The 21569-nt window shown below is 40.6% G+C and overlaps 2 protein-coding genes across 6 annotated transcripts; both read right to left on the bottom strand.

The window, feature by feature from the left end:
- Positions 1-3400: 3400 nt before the first annotated feature.
- On the bottom strand, positions 3401-7910 carry LOC123974960 (5-aminolevulinate synthase, nonspecific, mitochondrial-like). 3 transcript variants are annotated; one of them, XM_046056013.1, is made up of 11 exons: positions 7771-7910; positions 6643-6848; positions 6314-6490; positions 6066-6185; positions 5747-5960; positions 5444-5628; positions 5096-5275; positions 4712-4876; positions 4353-4621; positions 3974-4136; positions 3401-3687 (listed from the first exon to the last, which is right to left on the bottom strand). In XM_046056013.1, the coding sequence occupies exons 2-11, from the start codon at positions 6830-6832 to the stop codon at positions 3530-3532; spliced, it is 1821 nt and encodes a 606-aa protein (XP_045911969.1). In that variant the 5' UTR covers positions 6833-6848; positions 7771-7910; the 3' UTR covers positions 3401-3529. The 3 variants fall into 3 exon arrangements, with proteins under 3 accessions (XP_045911969.1, XP_045911968.1, XP_045911971.1); XM_046056012.1 differs by having other exon boundaries at positions 7720-7908; XM_046056015.1 differs by lacking the exon at positions 7771-7910 and having other exon boundaries at positions 6631-6768.
- Positions 7911-9025: 1115 nt separating this feature from the next.
- spo11 (SPO11 initiator of meiotic double stranded breaks) lies at positions 9026-16362 on the bottom strand. 3 transcript variants are annotated; one of them, XM_046056510.1, is made up of 13 exons: positions 16181-16357; positions 15205-15318; positions 14339-14427; positions 13881-13947; positions 13625-13733; positions 12586-12672; positions 11994-12030; positions 11721-11830; positions 11473-11572; positions 11040-11077; positions 10569-10645; positions 10069-10180; positions 9026-9342 (listed from the first exon to the last, which is right to left on the bottom strand). In XM_046056510.1, exons 1-13 carry the CDS (start codon positions 16294-16296, stop codon positions 9223-9225), a joined length of 1176 nt encoding a protein of 391 aa, XP_045912466.1. In that variant the 5' UTR covers positions 16297-16357; the 3' UTR covers positions 9026-9222. The 3 variants fall into 3 exon arrangements, with proteins under 3 accessions (XP_045912466.1, XP_045912467.1, XP_045912468.1); XM_046056511.1 differs by lacking the exon at positions 9026-9342 and adding an exon at positions 11181-11350 and having other exon boundaries at positions 16181-16361; XM_046056512.1 differs by lacking the exons at positions 9026-9342; positions 10069-10180; positions 10569-10645 and adding exons at positions 10700-10715; positions 11181-11350 and having other exon boundaries at positions 16181-16362.
- Positions 16363-21569: the final 5207 nt, after the last annotated feature.

Genomic DNA, 21569 nt, shown 5'->3' with positions numbered 1-21569 from the left:
TTTCCCTATGGACTGTATTGTTTCTGTTCTAGCCTACCAAATTACCTTGTAGTGACCTTGTTTAACTTATATTACTTATGCATTTAATCACTTAAAGTTTCCCATGAGAGCTCAAGATGTATCTGAGCTAGTATAACAATAATGTTGAATAAAATTTGGATAGCCGCAACTCCCATGATACTTATTTTTTGAGGGAACTCCTGACACCTTTGATAAAGCAGGTGGGATTGCATTATTGCACATATTATTAATGCATCATTGCCCTTTGTTCACAACCAAATCCCCCTGACCTATGTGGCATTTTTCTAAAGTGCTCTCATGTTACCCTTTCAAAACAGTAATCCTGTGACATACAGTATTTTAGCTGGTACCAGATAATGTAATAACTATATACAGTATGTAATGTCATATAATGATACTACTTATATTACAATAGCTATCAGTTTATTACACAGGATTACAAGTGCAAATCAGTATTTACAATGAAATCACACCCTCCATTTAGAACACAAACACTAACAAATGGGCTGAATCCATTAGCTTTCTTCCCGCAGGGGCAAACTCCGCTGTAATTCAATCACTTTGCTGAGTACTTTGAATTCGTGCATGCATTTTTCTGCAGCTCTCCTGCAGATCATTTAACTACGGAAGTACAGTGTTATCTTTCATCATGACAACATTTAGTATCAGATTGGACACACCCCAGAAACTGCTCTCTTCCTCAATTTTAATTAGATTTCTGAGGTGAAGTGTATCTTGCCAAGCTGTATTAGATGGTGAGCGCGATAGGAAATTCCCAAGCATGTTGCTTTGCATGAGTGTCTTTTCTTTGAATGCAACCACAACATTCCCATGGTTCACTACTGATGTGCATAATAATGCAAGCACATGCTCAATGTGGAGGAATATAAGAGGGGGAGAGAAAGAGAAAGATGTGTGTAGTGGGAATCCAGCCATGCAGCTCATCTGTATGCACACGTGAGTCGGGGGGTGGTGGGGCGGGGGGGGACACAGATGTGCAGAGCATCGGGATTAACACAGAATAGAGCTAAACACACACACACACACACACACACACACACACACACACACACACACACACACACACACACACACACACACAAATGCTGTCAACCATAGACTGATCAGACACACAAAAACAGACACCATACCATCGCCACACTACACCATGCCACCCTGTTCACACCTGCCTCCAACAGCCAACCACCACATAATGACAAGAGTTTGAAACACCCTGTCACTCACACACACAGCTAAACACACACACACACACACACACTCAAAGCTCCTGGCCCCTCATATCCTCATGATTGCTGTTCCAGTTGTACTCTCCTCCAGGAATTGCTTTAGAGGTGGTGGAGGACCTGTCCTCAGACTTTCTACAAGTGATGGATGAAAGAAATAATGTGTGACAATGAGGTCAAACAGGGAACAAAGGAGTCTTTCCTTTCAACACATTTGGGTTCATTATATATGAAGCAAGAGTTAGTTTATGGGGAAAGAGTTAGTTTATGGGGAAAGATGGTCTTGTTTATTAATGTATATGTCTTCAAATTTGAAATCCAAATCAACTAAATCAATACAACATGTAGCTGGACTATTAAATTAAAATTAAAAATAAAAATCAAAGATTCATGTTGCGAGCAGGCTGGACCTGCACGATAGTGTTGGTCTCCTGACTACTCCACATCCATCAACACTTTGGTTACATAATGTGCTCCAAACGTGAGTTAATGGTAATTCTCTCAGAGGAAAGAGGGGAATCATTGGTATACAGAATCCCAGGTTTTGCATGTCAAGTGCTACTTTGAGGGCTTTCACGCATACCCAACGGGCACACAAACACAGCCCTGACACGTGCAGATGTACAGTGGGATGTATTCACAGATGAGACAGATGGGAGGAGAGCTTCCTTTCCATTGATATGTCTCTGCATGTGTGCTTTTTATTGAACTAATTTTACCAAAACATAATGATCCTAGGCTACAGGAGAGAAAATGTACAAAGTCAATAAAAATGTCAACTCCATCTTGTATGAAAAAGCTATATAAAATATCCAGGTAGCTACATTAATGGAAAATAAATCTGACAGCTCAACTTAAAATACTCTATATGCTATGATTTTGCATGGCTGCTACACTGACACATGCTGTGAGGTACACTGAAGTGTGTTTGCTGCATTGTATTACAACCAATATGATCTCCCCTGTTATCTAGATGGGAAACACAATATCCTGTTCTCTATTGATGATACCATCTAGTGGTTCATCATGAAAGCTGCTGCACCAGCTATGAGTCATTTTGCAAAGGAGGGAGGTGTCTGACATCACAGCCTTACCAATGCAAATAGGAGACCCAGTATGCCTCCATGTGGCGAAACCAAGAATGCCATGAACTGAATTTCATGAATGAATGACCAGATGACCACAAATCTGCCCTTAAGCTGATTATACAGTACATGAACCCCACTACTTGATAAATATCTGCCCTTTTCGCTAAACCAGCAGGTTTTACAATAGAAAAACAGTTATTGTGGCATTTATGTCATATGCATTTTATTCTGTTTATGATAGAACTACACACTACTTATCATAATCACTATTTACTTCTGTAGTAAGAGTAAATGACATGTTGCCTACAACAGACTAGACCTGATCCACTCCATCACCCTGTAACTGACTCTTGAGGGATATATCTACAGAAGGAAGCATTATCACATTTCATTACATGTTATAACTGATGTGAGAGGTGATCTTTGTGCCAGGGTCAATGCATGTAATGAAATAATTTAAAATATACAGAAGATGTATGCGCAGCAAATATCCTGGATGTCATGATATATTTAAAAGGATAAAACTGTATGAGCCTAAAGACCTGGCTGTATCATATTACTGAGTATGATATCAGTTTGAGATACTGTGTTCACTGGGTTGGAGTGAGATATATCATCCCATCTGCCATCTCATTCACTTCATGCTTGAAAATTATTCTAGCATGAAATGTTCATTCAGATTATTCAGATCAGATCTTTGCGTAACCCATAATATGCACATTTGCATACCTTGTAATCTGTAAGAGTAATACCCTCTTACAGATACATGCGAGTGTATTACTAGGGGAAAAGAGGAAAATCTTTCAGCAAGGCAGCACAAACTCAATAACACAATACACGTCGCTAGAAGCACAGCACCTTCTTTAATAACTTACTGATGTAAATTATGCATGTGACAAAAACATATACAAATACTTGTATTTATAAATTTACCCTTTTGAATTTTTTGATAGTGTACCAAAAAGTAGTCTTGGTTCAGTGCTTCATTCATTTATAAAGTGTGTGTCAGTTCATGTGTAAGTCGTAATTAATACATTTAAAACTAAATGCAGTAAAGCCACACTTTAGCCAGACATTTATTGGTGACAGAAAATTTTACACACAGTGATATACTTCATTTAAATATAATAAATAGCGTGAATACTAGGAGGTGGGGGCTTAGTGTTTTGTGTGATGTCAGGCTACTGCTATCATGTGACTGAGGCCTGTGAAGTAGGACTTCTCCCTCTCATTCATCAGCTCGAAGTGAAGAGGCTGCTGGCAGAAGTTACACTCTGCTGAGGAGTGCGGCCTCAGCTCCAAACCCGCTTCCTTCCACGTCTTCGCCAGCCGGTCTGTAGAGACAAAACAGAGAACGAACAGCTGAGGATACAAAATCTTTGCCATATATTATGGATATTAGATTTACCTATAAGCGTAAACAGTGTCAAAATAATAATTACAGGGCTGGGGTCTCACTATCAAATGTAGCTATTGGAGTTACGAACACTAAAGACTGCTCAACCCAACAATAAACACTTTGTATTACACGTCTGCATAATTTTTCAAATGTTTAACATACAAATTTTTTAAAAGGCTCCATATATTTGGATGAGATAAGACCATTAATAGTGGGCATACCAACAAAGTAGTGTATCATCTCAGGAGTGTGGTGTGGCGTCGGGGCGATGCGCAGCAGCTCCTTTCCTTTAGCCACAGTTGGGTGGTTGATTGCCTGGACGTAGATGTTGTAACGAGACATCATGATGTCACAGACCTCACTGTTCTTCTCTGCATCTGCCACCTGTGAAACATTTATATGGTCGCCACTTGCTCTTATGTATTTCCGCACCACATGTTTTTATCTACTGTTTGTATATTTTATATTATGCTGTTTATGTTTTTAATCAGTTTTAAATGTACATAACTTCTGCTTTTACCTGTAAAGTGTCTTTGAGTGTCCTGAAAAGCGCTATAGAAATAAAATGTATTATTATTATTTTATTATTCGTTTTCGTACCCGGACAGGAATAATGTGGCTTGGGCAGTGGACCACTGGAAGGCCCAAGTCCATGAGCATCTGTCGGAGCAGCTTGACGCTCCTCTGATGTTTCCTCCTGAGCATCTGGCCCTCCTCACTTTTCAGGACCTTGATGGACTCCTTTGCCCCTGCCAGCAGCATCGGGGGGAGGGACGTGGTGAAGATAAAGCCTGCAGCGAAGGAGCGCACGGTGTCCACCAGGGAGCCGGTGCTGGCGATGTAGCCACCCACACAGCCAAATGCCTTGCCTGGAAACGAAACCCATTACAAGTCAGACAGGTGCATACTGGTGAGGGTGTTATGAGAGGTTCCCCCTCATTGGCGAGGGTGCTACTCACCAAGGGTACCAGAGATGATGTCCATCTTGTGCATGACTCTGTCTCTGTCCCCGATCCCTCCTCCTCTGGGCCCATACAAGCCCACAGCATGAACTTCATCCACAAATGTAATTGCACCAAACTTGTGGGCAATGTCACACATCTCTTCTAGTGGGCACACAGCCCCTGTAGAGAGCACAGCGTCCAATAGACTATTTAAGATTACATATCATAAAAATTAAACTGAAAATAAATCTATATATCTATGCTTTGTGTTTAATTGTTACATTTCGGTGCTTTCATATATACAGTAACAGTAATCCTTTAGTGTTTGTCCTCATTTTCCAACAAACATTTTACTAGAACAAATAAATTAGACAATTTCATTAGGGGCTGTGTACTTACCATCCATTGAATGCACTGTCTCAAAGGCAACAATCTTTGGAGTGGAAGAGTCAGATTTCTCAAGCAGCTCTTGTAGGTGGCTGACGTCATTGTGACGAAAGATAAACTTCTTGACTCCACTGTTTCTTATACCCTGGATCATTGAGGCATGGTTGCCAGCGTCAGAGTAGATTTCACAACCTAGAGGAGGAAACAAATGGAAGAAATGTTTACTCTTCAATTCCCTACTACTGATTTAAGTCTGAATCAAGAAAATCTGCGATTGATTACATTACAATTTTGAATCAAGGCAAAGTCATGGAACTTTTGGGCACATGCTGTATTATTTACAAGCATGAGTGTACGTACCTGGTAGCATTTTTGCCAGAGTAAACAAAGTGGAGTCATTGGCTACAAAGCAGGAAGTGAACAGCAGGGCAGCATCCTTGCCGTGCAGCTCAGCTAGCTCATATTCAAGTTCCACGTGGAATTTGCTTGTCCCTGAAATGTTTCGCGTGCCTCCTGCACCAGCACCATGCTTTTGCAAAGTCTCCCTTAAAAAGAAAAGAAAGCGTTTACTATCTTATACTGCCTTATTGTCGTATTTCATCAGGGCTTAATCAGTAATCATCGCCTTCCTCTTATGATTTCTAATCAGGGTCACTGACTCACATGGTAGCCTGGATGACTTTAGGGTGATGGCTCATGCCAAGATAGTCATTGCTGCACCACACAGACACGTCTCTCTTTGCATGGAAAGAGTAATCGTCTGCCATGGGGAACGAGAAGGCACACCTGTTCACGGTCTTAAAAATCCTGTATGTGTGATCTGTCTTCTTGCTTTCAATCTTCTTTTCAAAAAAACTGTCATACTGGAAGCTGGCAGCTGATGGAGGAAAAATGGGAGGAGGGTTTAAAAAATAAAATAAAAAGTAAATTAACTCTTTGAGAATTACAGTATTGTTCATCAAGAAGAATTTGTCTTTCTTACCCTCAGGCAGATGATCTTTTAGCAGGTGAGACACTTTGGAAGATATGGGTTTAAAAAGGTCTCTTGGCGCCCCGGTGTTGGCTTTGTCTGCCTTAATGAGATCCACAACATCTGTTTTCCCTATTTAATATTCACAGCATTAATGATCTCTAAATCAATGCATAACAGCAATTTGCTATGGACTTTAAATGTCACTAGGCTGTGTGCTTCAAAACACTGACACTTCACATTTTACAGAACACGTTTACCTGTGCGAAAAGAGTGCATCTCCTGGACGTCCTCTTGCAGCTCCATGCTGGCCTCTCTTACTACCCTAATGTTTTTCTGCACCATTTCTGCAGCCAGGAAAGGGCATTTAGAGCCTACAGCCTGACAAGCAGGTGACATGACGTAGCCGGGGGACAACTTGAATTTGTGCTTTTGATCTACAGCACAGAACACAGTACATTTCTAAATTATTATCAGTCTACAACATAATAAATAAATATTGTTTGTATATAAATCACCATTAATTGTACTGATCTAACAGTTCATCACATGTAATAGGATGCATTGCAATTTTCACCTTACAACTGACCATCATTTGTTGGAGTTTGTTTGGACGCAGAAGCTGATGAGGACAGAGCTCTGGCTACAGGTCTGGAGACCAGGTACATCATCACGGGGCACTTGTGGGTAAATCTCACCAGTGAGGACTTCCCAGACAGCTGCAGGCAAACACTGGGCAAGACAGTGAGGAATGGACACCGGCGTATCACTGCGTCCATATTAGAGACTCTTGACCTGAATGAGAAGGAGAAAAGGGGGACCATTAAAAATGTGTCTAGATAGTTTTCTGTAGAGTTCCATTACATATAGTCCATAAGGGTCAGATATTGGAATGCAACCTGCTCCTTACAACTTTGGACTAACATTTTAAATAGTAAATAAAGATAAATAGCATGGGCAGTATGAGAAATATTTCTGAAATTTTACTGAAAAATAAAAAATCCAGATAAAGGTAACGTGTCAAAAATGTAAAAATTATTTGGGTAACATTTAAGAATATTTTCAATCAAAACTCATAAAACGCTGCCTTTATCGACCTTTCTCTCAGTTGTCTCTTTCTATGCCATCTTTCTTTTTTACCTGAACACGTCCCAGTTCACCTTGACGCAACAGATGAAAAATGTGTTGCCGAACATTACAGATTCCACACTAATCTATGACCAGTGAGACCAGAGAGGATGTTTACTCTTTTCTCTTTTACTCTGCTCTGTTGTCAGCTGTCCTTGACAAGGGGGAGAGGGAAGGCCTCTCAAGGACCTGTGTTGCTACTAAAGCTGTACGGACTTACCTAAGACAGAGGAGAAGAGCCATCTGTCTGCAGTTTAGACAAAACAGACTGAACCACCATTCCATATATATATATATATATACACATGGACAAAAGTACTGGGACACCTACACATTACTTTTATGACATCCCATTCTGAATCCCTAGGCTTTAATATGGAGTTGGTCCTACCTTTGCGCCATAATAGCTTCCACTATTCTGGGATGACTTTGTACAAGATTTTGTAGTTTGTCGGTACAGGTTAATAAAGCTGAAAACTGGTATTGACAGACATAAATATTCATACAATGCAAAAAACAACAAAAAAAAAAAACTTACCTTCAACCAGCCGGACATGAGATTGAATCCATGCCATACCTCATAACCCACCTGGTTTATTCTTTGTAATTAAATTGGTGTTGTCTTGAGTTCCTCAGTAGATACAATTCTTCTTGCACATTGAAGCAACTTCAGCTAAGGAAATTACACCACTTAGGTCACTGCAGTGAGGTAGCAGGAGTATGTTGCACAAGAATAGAGCCATGCCCACCACCTACCAAGATCGTCTATTCCAAACAGGAAGCACTCTATTATTTCTATAAACTAAACACACACACTGCTTTTAAAACATGTTTTTTGCTATGTGAAATAACGACGAAATGTTGGTTTGATTTAACCTTTCATTTCTTCAATATTATCAGCCCTAAAGATAGATTATAAATTACAATATGAGCACCATTACTGGAAATGTCCTTACTGCTGTAGGCCCACTGGGAAGTGGTCGTAATTAACTAAATAGGCCTACATGTACTGTTTTTAAATAAAATGTTGAGGTACTGCTCAAACCTTGCTACTTTGTGTATCCGCTCTACTAAATTTCAGGGGCAAATATTGGACTTTTTACTCCACCACATTTCACAGCTATTATTACTAGCTATATATTTGAGATTCGGACAAAAAAACATAACCTACACAAACATACATGAATCTGTTAAAATAAACTCAAGCTACATGCATCAAAAATTCATTATACTGACATGGGCCATATTTATTTTGTTGAGGACAAGAGACTGAAAAAGATTTTTCTTAATTTTACTCATGCATATTTGCTGAAAAGAATATTTTATCATCATTGTTTTGAGTGTTCTACCTCAGATTTGTTAAGTGATCCACTGTTTGGCATCAAGTGCTATAAAGACCATAAAGAATAGTTTAAAACCACAATTAACCATCTGGTTTCTTCAACTTTCAGGAGCAAAATCATTAAACTAGCAAGAATGATTTGACATTTATCGTTATAATTATTGATACTGAATATGTCATTTTTCATATCCCACATAAAGAGAAAGAACATTCCAACTTATTTCTCTTATTTAATGAACACTGTCTCCACCTGCTGGAGAGTTGATTGTATAAACCTCAGCAGCGTGAGCAGTTACATGTTGTGCATTAATGAATGAATACTCCAAAATCAAACCACTAAATCATCATCCTCAGGTGCTCATTTATAGCCTTTGCACCAGCATACATAGTGGTATGCAAGACAAGGCTAAAACAATTGTAGAATAATTAACTCCATTAAAGAAACAGCAGGTCCAAATATCTTGGGAATATAAACAAGACCAACAAGAATAAAAACATGCCATTGGAATTACAGGGTTTTAATGATAGGATGAGGTCATTTCTGAAATACAATTAGAAAACATAAAAAGGCACATATGCCAACATTACAACTGTCTGACAAAGTCTGGTAGGACAGCTACATGGAAGATCTTTCTTTAGTTTTGCAACCAGCTTTAGCAGCTGTTGCATTTGTTTTCCCACTAAGTGGCAGCATTGCGCTCAAACCCAGCCCCCGTAGCGCAGCTTATTGGGCAGGTAGATGTTGGTGAGGAAATCAGGAGCAATGGCTGCCAGGGACTGTATTTCAGCCTTGACCTTACTCTGCTGCATCAGTTCCATCTACAAAAAGAGCAAACACGCAATTCTGGGGAAAGCTGTGCAAAAAAGCATAAATCATCAGGTGTTCTATCTCTAACAACTACTTCACAGCAACATGGCTGGTGTATCCTCAGTACCAGCCAGCTAAGAGTCCTCTCACACACATTTATTTCTATGACATGTGTCACATGAGCAAAAATCTTAAAACTGTGTAAGCGTCTGAGGGAGAACACTTTTTCCTTTGAAAGAGGGACAGGGCGCTTCAGACCAACATTTTCCCAAGAAGGAGCGGAGTACAGTAGTGTTTGGGATGTGTGATATGGACTAAAGGACATTATGGTTAAGTAGTTTTGTATACAGCACTTTCTTTTAACTGATATGTCAAATTTGTTACTCAAAATCACATGGTAAAAGTTTAAACTCAAATTCATCTAATTGAGTCAAAGGTTTTGGGTGGTTTTCAAGATCAATTTAACATGAATTAAAAAAGTATTTGTTCCCGGGGACATGATATATTAATTTAGACATGAGGACTGACAAATATTTAAGGAACACTCCAGGAAAACTCTATGGGGTTAAAAAGAAGCAATAATAAGGATGTATCCAGCCGTACAACAATATTACTTGTAGTGATACATTTCAGATACTTTCCTTCATCGCACTTTATCTAACTCGCAAAATTCTATGCAAAACTCCATCCTGCACTCCACCTTAAAGCACTTTCCTCTGTCCCCTCTCTTCTCTCACCTCTTTCTGCCAATCGGGTTGGCTGGCTAAGTATGGCCTTTTGAGGAGGCTGTCAAGTTTGCTTTTATCTCTCTTGGTGAGGGGGATCAGGGCAGCATCAGGAACCCGCAACCTTAAGAATGAAAACACTAAATAAATTTCCTAAAAGTGACAGCCCGTAGGCAGTTCTGTTGATGAATGTCTTCCCTACAGTACATTTCCCATTCTCAATAGACTCACATTGCTACTATTATGTATGTTTAGGGGCAAACATAAGAGGAATTACTGTATAGACTACAATTAAATGTATGTCAAAAAGCCATTTTGGCCTAAATTTGTTCAAGGGGACATATACTTAAAACTCAATATGCTCTCAGATGCAGTTCCTTGAAGGAAAAAAAAAAAAATAAAAAGAGGGCGACAGCAACAGAAACCAAAACAAACATCTACATGTCCCCAGAATATAATCCCAATTAGAGGCAGGAGGAGGAAGTAGGAAGTAGCGAATGTTGAGTCCAAACCTCTGGAGGTCAGAGGGGAGGAGGCCTAGCCACATAACGCTGGGGACGGTCAGACTGTGGGCCTCAAACGACATCGCCTGTGGAAAAACCCACGCACGCACAAACAAACATATACACACACACGCCCAGTCACACAAACACGCGCTTCTACACAGAGTATATCTCAAATAAACACACAGATAATCAGCACTGTAGTAACATAATGTGGTTATGCCCAACACATGTTCACAATGAAGTTAATGAACATAAAGATGATTACACAAGCATCACAGAGATCAATAAAGACATTGCCACACAACCACTCAGTATTTTCACCCCATACCATGTCAGTTTAAATATTCTGAGATGGATGCTTGGTCCCTATTTTTCGACTCAAAGAGGGGCATAATTACATATTGCTAACAGAGAGACACTGCACAGGCCACATCGGATAATTTACAGTACGGGAATAACTGGCACGGTGGGACTCACCACTGATCCGTACTTGTAGATACACATGATCTCAATCCCTGGGAAAATCAGGAGAGACACAGACACACCGCAATCACTAGCATACCAGAGCAATTATCCTGCGAGATGTGTAACGAAACTTAGAACAAAGTAAAGCATTACATATGTGTCTCGCCATGCACTGGGAAAAGGGTTAGAGGTATGGAGACTGATGGAAACTGTGCCATCCCGCCTGGACGAGATCACGCCAACGGAAATAATAGCCAGACTAGGCACCATGACGTACCGGACAGGTGCTAACATCTGCTGGCTTAGTGAGACATGCAACCCTACTGTGAGTGTGCGGAGATGAAAAGAGAGTCAAGTGTTGTTAAATGTGTGGAAATATGTCAAGTATGTGCAAGAGGTAAAAAAAAATATATAAGAGTTTGCACTTGAGATTGATGATGTGTACCATGAGGGTCAGCATCCACCAAAGCGAAGATAGGGATGTGCAGCGTGTCCCAAAGCTTTCTCACCATCAGCCTGCTGTTCACATCTGGCACGCCTTTACCCTGATCCACACAAACACGCCGGTTATGTATACAGAACTCTAATACTGCCCTTAAGGAGAAGAGGCAACATCATCAAATTAATATGATTGAAATTATATTTACAAACACACCACCAAGAAAACAGTGGCACAAAGACAAGAAAACACACTGTGATTATGATGCAAGGACAGAGCTTTGCACAGAAGTCGTCATCCAGTAGTCTCTGAAACGTTGCATCCTTCTCAACTATCAGGACAAATTTTGCAGATGATACAATATCTGTACGTGATCAAGGAAAATAAAGACCCTGCAACCACACAGTGTCCAGCCTACACATAAATAAATAAATATAAAATACATTATGACATTCTCAGAAATACAAGAAGGCACGCACGCACGCACGCACACACAGTAAGATTGTCAAACAAATCACAAAGGATACTTCTAATGCCACCAATGTTTGATGAAACTGCAACAGCCTGAAACAAAATACAACCACACAAAATGGTTCAACTTGAAAAAGATACTTAATGCATTACTTTCTGTTTCAAGCTTCGTAGTACTATTGTTGGTTTGGAAGGAAACACAAGGTACCCTGTGGAGTTGCTGACACCTCATGGTGCTGCAGAGCACAGGCGGCATATTGTTTGTATCTCATGGTCTACCAGCACATGGATGTCACACTCGACAGGGGTACATAACGCACATTTCTGCCAAATGCAGATGGTGCTAAGTTGGTGTCAGTAATGTGCCATAAACAGTGATAATGCGGCATGAAAAGAGAAGAAAAAGCCCTCAAGCCCCAACAATGTAGTTTCCCAAGTATTAAAAAAGGCTTTTAAATGTTTTTATTAAAAGGTAGGAGTATTCAACATGGGTACAAGCATTTCTTTTGGTGTGAAACTAATATAAATAAAATGCTGAAAACTCCTCAGGATACTTGAAGTCATAGCGGATGTAATGTTTCTCGGTGTAGTAACAGAGGACTTTTTCAGTCAGTGGGGCAGTTGGTTTAGGTTGTTGATAGAACTTACAGCAGAGCTGGAGTGGCAGTCAATCCTTGTGCCATCTTCCTCCAGATAACACAGGTCACCTGAGATCAATCCCTTGGATGTGGCTAACTGGTGGCATGAAAATTACACACACACAAGTTAAAGCAGCAGTCAGTAACAATTGAACATACAATGCAACACCTTCTGCGTCTCTTTCTGCTGCTCATATCACTCTCATAAGCCCCGCCCACCAATCCCACATGAAGGAGCCCCTTGAAACCTCATCCCGCGAGTCTCGCCAAGACCCTGGCCCCTGTCGCTTCAACACCAAAGCTTTGTGGTCCGGGGCAGGGCACCTCAGGCTTCAGAGGCAGCTGCAGCAATGTATAACATCAGCATAAGAAGTTATTCCCCACTGCTTGTCGTTATGCCTCTACGCCATGGTATCGAACACAATGAGCCCGAAGCTCCGTGTGGAGCCAGGACGTGGTCCCACATGTGTTTTGTACTATACGCTGTTGGCAAAGGAGGGATGGGCAGTTTTTTCATTGTTGGCTGTTGTTGAGTAGTAGGAGGAGCCAGAGGAACCTGATTTTTTTTCACCGATGATCTGTTTAATGTACTATGATATGATACTGTGATATAGTGACAGTTTCAGCAAATTTGCCAAACAGTTTTTTTATTTTTAAAAGTTACCTACTGAACCTTCGCCGCGACCCTGTACGCAGGATAAGCGGTTGACGATGGATAGATGGATGGACCTACTCAACCATTAATGCATGCTGATATTAACACATTTATATGTACACATACTTTTCACACTGCATGTTTGAATTTAACTTTAATTCAATTTCTGATTGATCAGAAGAACCATTTTTTCCCTCAGGTGTTGGATAACATATGAAGCAGAACAAACTGCTTAAAACACCGTAAGTAACAGATTTCATCTGTGGTACCAGAACTAGTAACAACAAAACATACCCACAAGGAATTTTACTACAATCCTTTTAATGTCTGAGGTTTGTGTTTTCTGCCGTACAATCACACATGTACAATGTCACATTAACATGGACACACTTACCACATGTAGTGATCTGCGAGGAACCTTTAGCATGGAGGAGATATCATCCACTATACCATCAACAGTTTTTTGGGAACCAAACAGCTGTGTGTTGTTGTAATAGATGTCTCTGTGGAAACAAAATGTACATATTTATGAGCAAATTCAGCAATAACCACAGTCACAGAAAAAACCCCTGCCATATACAGAATGTGAATTTTATCCAGCTTTAGTGATCATTTAATTGTCAATTGATAGTCAATTCATAATAAATAACCTTTTCGTGGCATATGAGCTGCTCTGCACAAGTCTGTAGATGACCAAGAGAATCTTGAGGATTCGTGCTTTAAACAGAGAAACAAATAACAAATCTATTATTCCCCCCCCTCCCAAACAACACACACGGACTGTTTTATCACATCTTTAAAAAAGACTGGAGCAGAAAAAAACCAAACACATATTCTGTTCTTAATTAAGATATCTATGTGGTAAACTGATCCCTAAAAGCCTCTTTCAACATAGTCTGTCTCTGCCAATTTGTCACCTAAAACTAAGTCTGACTTTTACTGCCATTATGTGCAGTTTATGCATATGTTCACAATGAATATAAATGAAAGCCACATGAAATACAGTACAACTGGAAAGTTTTTTTTTACTAAAAGGAATGTCGGCTGTCAAGAACAGAAACGTTGCATAAGGACATAAATATAAGAACAGAGTTGTGTGTCTTCTCACCAAATTTAGTGACAGACGAAGCACAGTCGCTCCTAATGGAGGTGACAGAACTTCCTGAACTCATCTGAAGCCCGATGGCACTGTCAAAACTTAAGTGGGAAGTAATGAAAGAAAAACGTACAGCAACTCAAATGGAAAAGATTGTGAGCGCCACATTTACTTTTTTAGCTTTGAAAACCAGCTCCCCCACCTGTTAGCCATCTAAAATTCCCCACACCCTGAGGGCTACCTGTGAGAAGGCCCCCCCCATACCTCACCGTCCTGATTCCTCTTGTGAAACCTCTGGCGCTCAATCTGTGGGATTCTCACATTTGAAGGGGCTGAGCCAGAATGTGCTTTAAGCAGTGGCAAGGTTTGAGCCAAACAAGACCAGACAGTCTGCTTTGCTCTGAGCCTAAGGTCTCCGTAGCCCAGTCACATTAAAGCCCTTTGTAAATTTGTGTTTGTGTGTATATGTGTGTGTGCGTGTGTAGGCCAATACTTTTCAAATTGTTATCACTGTGTCATCTTTTAAGAAGCAGGAAGTTATTTTAACTTCAAGCTCTATGAACCAAAGCTGAAAGTTAAATCCCCCCCCACCACTTAGTTGCCTGTCCAATCAGTAAAACACACCTTACACAAATTCAGAGTTAAATTGTGTATTTCTTCTTTAAGGAAATTAAACGGCAATTTGATCATCTTGTGTGGCCTGAACTACCACGAAAAACCTATGAAGGTATATGTTTATTTATTTCTTTACACAACTCGACTGCTCGTGTTTACCTTTTAACACAGATCCCACACAGTTGGTAGGTTAAATGACTGTAGTGTTCAGGGTAGGGAGAAAATCTTTTCGTGCTACAGCATGTTTATTAAAATCAAGTTACCTGACGTTGGCCCAGCTAGATCTGTTGGGAAGGGCCAGGACAGGGGCCTCGTCTTTGGACAGACTAGTCACTACTCCAAGGATTACGTTTTCAATGCGGGTCAAAATTTCCTTGCTGGAAAATAAGATACAGTGAGGATGACGATATATCAAAAACATGAATAATGCAGCAGTCAGCCAAGTTACCCCCCCAAAAAACCCAACAGACAGTAATATCTGCTGCACTGCAGTGAATGTTGAAACTGACTGGGAAAATAGCTTAGGAGTTCTGAAATGTTTACATGATACTTTAGCAACATCTATATACATATGGCTATATAGTATATTTTCTGGAAAATATGAGAAACTGTTGATGGATAAAACACTCAGACAACAATGGTCTAATATGTTATGATATGAAAGGGCTAGCTACTGCACCACAGTAACGTTACGGTTTTACAAAATCTTTGACAGTGGACAAATTCATAATGATTCAACAGTGGTGCATTTGTTGTGGTTTTGTCTGTATACAAAACAGCAGTATTTAATCAAATTTTTATTTTGATCAAACTTTATGCTTATATTGTTATATTTGTTGCAATAAAGATTTTTGGGAAACATTGAATAACGTCTCAAGTTTGTCCCATCAACCAACTCTACACAGGTTTATTAGACATATATCGATAATTAACGTTAACTGACTGAGTATGACAACTAATGAGAACAGACTGACAATGTTATTAGCAAGGTAACGTTAGCATAACACTCACTTTCTGTGTTGGCTAGCGCTAGTTTGTGAAGTAACGTTAGAACGTACAGTGAGCTAACGTTAACGTTAATTAGATATCAGCACTGTGGTAACATAACGTTAATCAGTGCAGTCAGTTATTAACGTTACATTAACGCTACACTGGGAACCACAAATGCTAACGTTAGCTAACTTAACCCACTTTAACATCGCTATAGTTAGCAGAAGGGACAGGTGAGTGTGAACTCACTGGCAGATTTCTGTTTCAACATGCTGGCATTCTGTCATGACTTCGACATTTTGCAATAATTGAGCACGGAACTTGTCGATTTCAGAAAATAGTTCTGCCACACGGGATCCCATCATGTATTAACTACATGTATAAAGAAATGATATACATGATGTTCCCGCGTAAGGATTTAGTGGAAATCTCGCGTGCTTTGCGTAACTGACGGATTGTCTGAATTTCCGACAGGAAGAATTCAGCTTGCTGTAATGTTTTGGAAAATGCTTATTAACTTAACAACAATATGGTTAAATTATTTGCTAAGTTAATAGTTTTCTATACATGAAGAAGTGAAACTTGGTAAGTACGTTGTGCCTACTTTTCTGTACAACTACAGTTTAGCCTCAGTTACTTGTACTTTACTGATGTACTCTAATAAGATAATGTACTTAAAAACAATTATTTAATTACTTACTACAAAGTCCGTGCAACATTGACAGGTGTATGCAAGACATTTACTTGTAATGGAGTATTTTTACATTTTGGAATGAAACGGTTACTAGTTTTATGGGATCCAGGATTGTCTGAGATAATAATACAGAATCCAACGTCAGCCCACACCGATAACATATTTTAGTCTTTTTAGCGTTACAAAAACGGCTTCATAAATAGTTTACAATCAGATAGCCCATCATTAAAGCTACATTAACACATATTAATATATACGTTTTATGCGCTTTTTGGAATATTTGTATTGCACCTGGTCATTTATTCAGAGCTCTGACTCAACTTTTGTTGATCATACTGGTCTTTGTTTTCATTTTTATTTCCACGCACACACATCGCCTGCTTTGGTTTATAATATATATTAACAACAATTTTGCAGCTTTGAAGTGTGCTGAACTGTCCCTCCAGGGCTTTTGTCATTGCAACGTGCTCAGCTCCACCCTCTCTCTTTCACTAGCGCATGTGATAACAGGCAGAGATCATACCATTATGTTAAAAACAGGCGGGGGCGGTCAGTCAGTTGTCAGTGACTGGCTACCATGTGCTGTTCTCTGGGGTTAAACTGCATATAGACCACATGACAATATCCAGTCAATAACCATGACAGTTTTGAAAATATGATGCATTGTGATAGATTACACTACACCCTGTAGCCCTGTAAAAAATACTGCATTTATATAGTATCTAAATTACTGTTTCAATTATTTATTTCAATGAAATAATTTACAATAATACTCACTACTGCTGATGCTTCATTGTGTTGCTACCTCCAACCTTTTGTTATTTGCTTCTTGTCATTGCGTGCTAAATCTTCACTCTGTATTTGTGAGATCAGGTCGCCACAGTTTGAGAATGCAGAAATACCACACTTAATAATCTATGCTAAGTACTGATGTCTTTACAGGTAGATTGCAGTCTGGAAATAACTGCACAACACTGCCAGTCTTCCTCTTCAAGCTAAAGGTCAGTGCACATTTGCCAGCTGCATCCATTAATAAATCCAGGAATGTGTGTGGGCCAGTTAGCACCCCATTGGTGGCATTGTGGCACTCAGTAATGACACCCTTTATGTGAGCTTGCTGCTACTTGTCCAAAGGTGTGTCTACTGTATGTGCGTGTTTCTGTTTGTGTGTGTGGTGTTTCATTGGGGGTAATAGACTGTGGTTAGAGTCCCAGAGAAACCAAATATACATTGTATCTGTCAGCCGTGTGGAAGTGTTTTTTAAATATCATTTTGATGATGGTTATGTGCAACAATAATGCTGGCCAACATGTGTTTATAGGGCTCAGCGACATACTGTAAATGCAGTTCAGTTCATTGTATCAGACAGTTACTGACTAATTACAGCTGTTTTCAGTTCCAAACATTAAAATTACATTAAATAAATATGACACCTCGAGGAAATCCCACATATTTCTTCATCAACAACCCTTCAAATCCATCCAACCTCTTTGTTGCATCATCTTACAGTCAGGTCACTTTATTGTTAAAACTGAGAAATGTGCTTAGATTCTAAAACTATTAGGTCATCCAGAGTCCCCACCTTCAAGAATTGCTGGCAGGCATGCTGTGTGTGTTTGCGGAGGCACTGCAGTCTTTCTTTAACAGTGTGAAGGCCTGGTCAGAGTGTGTGGGAGCCAGGATCTAAAGAGAAGAGGTCTGTGCCCCTGACCTGACCCTGTATATTTCCTAATGTGCAGCTTTACCAAAGGTCCCCCTTTCTCCTGAGTGGCTTTGACAAGTCGCTTCCGTAGTAATGGCTCTTAATTTCTGAGTAATTGCTATCTCTAAGTGATGACGGACAACCCCTCACCCAAGCTGAAAAAAATCTTAACATGTGGAAGACCACAGGTTTTAGGGGTCCTTTTTCTTCTGTTCCTGAAAGGCGGAGACCCCTGCTGTTTCTTTGGCCCAGGAGAGATTTGTGTCGAGTGTGAGGCCCTAACCTGAGGAGACAGAGTGCAACGAGTCATGTGCTTGTCTCGGGATGAGTGTTTGTGCTGGGCAGTAGGTGGGGGACATGGGGGAAGTAGGGGGCTGCAGGGTCAGAGGAAAAAGAACGGGGGCACTCGCTGCAGGTGAGGGGGATTAACTGCAGCTAGAGGCCCAAAGAAACTAAATACAGATCTGTCAACCTAATCCTCACAAATAGAAAACAGAGCTGCCCTCCCTTCACAATCCACATAGTTCAGCACATCCACCTCCTGCTCCTCTGCCCCCCCACTTTCTACCTCAGGCTCTCCTGCTCCTCTGTTTCTCATCAGCTTTTGGCCTGGGTCAGTCTGGCTATGCTGCCTCCTCTCTAATGGCTCCTCAGACCAGCATCCCCTAAAGAGGAGCTGACTGATCACCCACAGCCCTCTCTGATTGACAGAGCAACACAGCCTCACAGAGTGATGAGAGCAAGAGTCAAGGGGGCAAGGCCTCTCGCTGCAGAGACAACAATCTAAATCGGAACCTCTGCCTAGAGCTGCATAGAACTGGATAGACCTTTATCAGGCCCTCACACCTCAGTAATGGATGGTGATAAGTATGTGGCTGGGTAAAGAGACCAGCTCAGTGTCAAGCTCGGACTCTGTGCCGATGACACAAGTGACAGAGTGCCTGAGTGATAACATCCTGCAATGGATAAGCCCCACTAAGCCGGGAATTGTGGAAAGCTTAACTAAAACGGTATCTCTGACTGTCAGTGACACCAACTATAACTGATGGGTCTGGCTGAACTGCTGAGAGCTATGAATCAGATCCAAGCTACTCTGGTGTTCCTTAGTGCCATACCCGGCTGCAGACAGAGGCGGGAGTGACAGGACATACCGGATGCAGGCGAAAGTAGGTACTGAGTGATAGCAACTATATAATTGTGCCATCTCTGAATCTTATGTGGACATGTGTTGCTGTCATGAAATTCATTTTATATATATAAATACTCATGCCAAATTAATAATCGACAATGAGAATGGGATAGTGATTTGATTGCAATTGCCAGTTCCAGTTTGTATTTGCTTTCAAATCGTATCATTTTGTTACAGCTCAGAGTCTAAAGAAAAATGTGTTGATTATTGTATCTCATTTTTCCTTTGCAATCAGTACTGAGCATGAACAAATATCAATTTAGCTTTCAAGTACTTGAATTTTAGTTTTGAAAAATTAGGTGGTGTGTGACTTTGTGCAACTGTAAAAAAAAACCCAAACTAAATAGATTAGAATTAGAACTTATAAATAAGTGATCCAAAAACGCTTAGATTCAATAATTCAATAATCAAAGCTGTATGATACACCCACCCCCTCTCTTTCTTCTGTCTGTCTCACAGCTGTGTCTCATATGTTCATGAGGCCCCTGGTAGTGTGAGACACCAGAAGGGGAACATTTGCAATTGCTCAGCTCCACCTGGTTATGCTGTTTTAACAGGCCGCTGGTTTGTGCACACACAGCGCACACAGTGGGGTTACGCCAAAAACGTAGACAAGGGCGGACAGGACAGGGAGACGGGGGGGGGGGGAATGTGCCTTCACCCTCTCCTGTCCTTGCACCCCGACCCCACACTGCTTCATTTGAGGGTCAGTTTACCCTGAAAAAAAGTTTTACCACATCGTCTGTGGGTCTGCTTGGTCGGACCCCCCTCCACCAGACCTCATCCGCCTCCACGCATACACAGGCTTTCAAAGGACTGCTGCCTGCGGTTCTCTGAGGCAAGACATGTAATAAATATTAATCTGACCTCTGAGTGTATGCTATGAGCTCCTAAATCGAGATAACCAGGCATAAGGAAAAAAGCACTAGCTTTTAGTATAGATAAAAAAAGAAGAGAATAATATTATATGGAGATGAAAAATGTTTTTTATGTGTGTGCTGAAGGGCTATGAAAGAGGTCCCAGGGATGTTTCACTGCACTGCTGTGTGGTCTTCTTTGAAGCTTAGGATCATGCGCCAACCTGATGGAGTGTGGAGATGTGTATTTGCACGGATTGTCTTAGATCATAGTTGGAAGAGTGTATGTGTCTGCACTGAAAATGCCACAGGCCAAATTGCTAAACAAGCACGTGTTGACCGTAAACTTGATATGTAAAGAACTTGTGAGCTAGCTTGTGAAGTCCTAATAACCCTTGTATCATATAGTCATGGATGTACAGCTGTCCAACCACATTTGTGCCTTTAAATGATTTGTACTAGCCCTGTCTTAAATGTAATGCTATAGGTCTTGACAGTGCGTATCACTGGTTGTCTAAATATGTAAGTGTGTGTATCTTAGACTTAATATATGATAATATCTTAATATTTTAGTACAGCGTGAGATACTTGAAGAAACTCTGTGTATTCTTTTGGCAGCTTTTTTTGCGCAGAAGGTTCAAACTATTTGTTCTGCTTTTCTGCTTTACTTCTCCTTGTCAAAGGCCCCTCAGTGCAGCTCACCCAGACTGGCCTCAGCCTGTGCCCACTGTTTACTGTGACTGTCATCAGGCCTATGGAGGGCCAAACAAAGGGGGGTCTGTTCCTATTGTCCTGCCCAGGATTGTCAGCCCCTCTCTGGGCACAAACTGAGCCAAGGGCTGGGGGTTGTTGGAGGTGCACCGGGGGAGTTTGACCTCACCAACCTTACAGCAATGGAGAGAGAGCATGAGATGACAATGACAGAGAGGGAAAAGTAAGTGAGAGAGAGAAAGAGAGGAAGATGTATAGTTATAACTGAAACCAAGACCTTTCAAGTCCCCTGTTGGAAACTGCTGTAATGTAAACACCTGCGGCCATTAGCTGATTCTATCTGAGGCACCGGATAGAAATGTTTATATGTTACAGGCTACTACTGAAAGGCCATTTAAAAGAAAATAGAGGATTAGATATACAGAATGAGTAGTGGCAGGCTATGTAAGCTTTCAGGCTTTAAGCCATGTTGAATTGTCTTTGGA

Source organism: Micropterus dolomieu, linkage group LG08 (assembly GCF_021292245.1).
Source record: "Micropterus dolomieu isolate WLL.071019.BEF.003 ecotype Adirondacks linkage group LG08, ASM2129224v1, whole genome shotgun sequence".
Taxonomy (NCBI): Eukaryota; Metazoa; Chordata; class Actinopteri; order Centrarchiformes; family Centrarchidae; genus Micropterus; species Micropterus dolomieu.
Note: the sequence above shows the minus strand (reverse complement) of the source record. Positions and strands in the feature narration are given on the sequence as shown.

Excerpts from the sequence above, each read along its gene's own strand:
- LOC123974960 (XM_046056013.1), bottom strand. The coding sequence starts at position 6,832 with ATGGACGCAGTGATACGCCGGTGTCCATTCCTCACTGTCTTGCCCAGT. Across the intron at positions 6,186-6,313 it reads GATGCACTCTTTTCGCACAG|GGAAAACAGATGTTGTGGAT; the intron begins GTAAACGTGTTC and ends AATATTAAATAG. Across the intron at positions 4,137-4,352 it reads GCCACATTATTCCTGTCCGG|GTGGCAGATGCAGAGAAGAA; the intron begins GTACGAAAACGA and ends AATGTTTCACAG.
- spo11 (XM_046056510.1), bottom strand. The coding sequence starts at position 16,296 with ATGATGGGATCCCGTGTGGCAGAACTATTTTCTGAAATCGACAAGTTC. Across the intron at positions 12,673-13,624 it reads CTCGCAGATCACTACATGTG|TTAGCCACATCCAAGGGATT; the intron begins GTAAGTGTGTCC and ends TCATGCCACCAG. Across the intron at positions 10,646-11,039 it reads TCTACAAGTACGGATCAGTG|GCGATGTCGTTTGAGGCCCA; the intron begins GTGAGTCCCACC and ends GTTTTTCCACAG.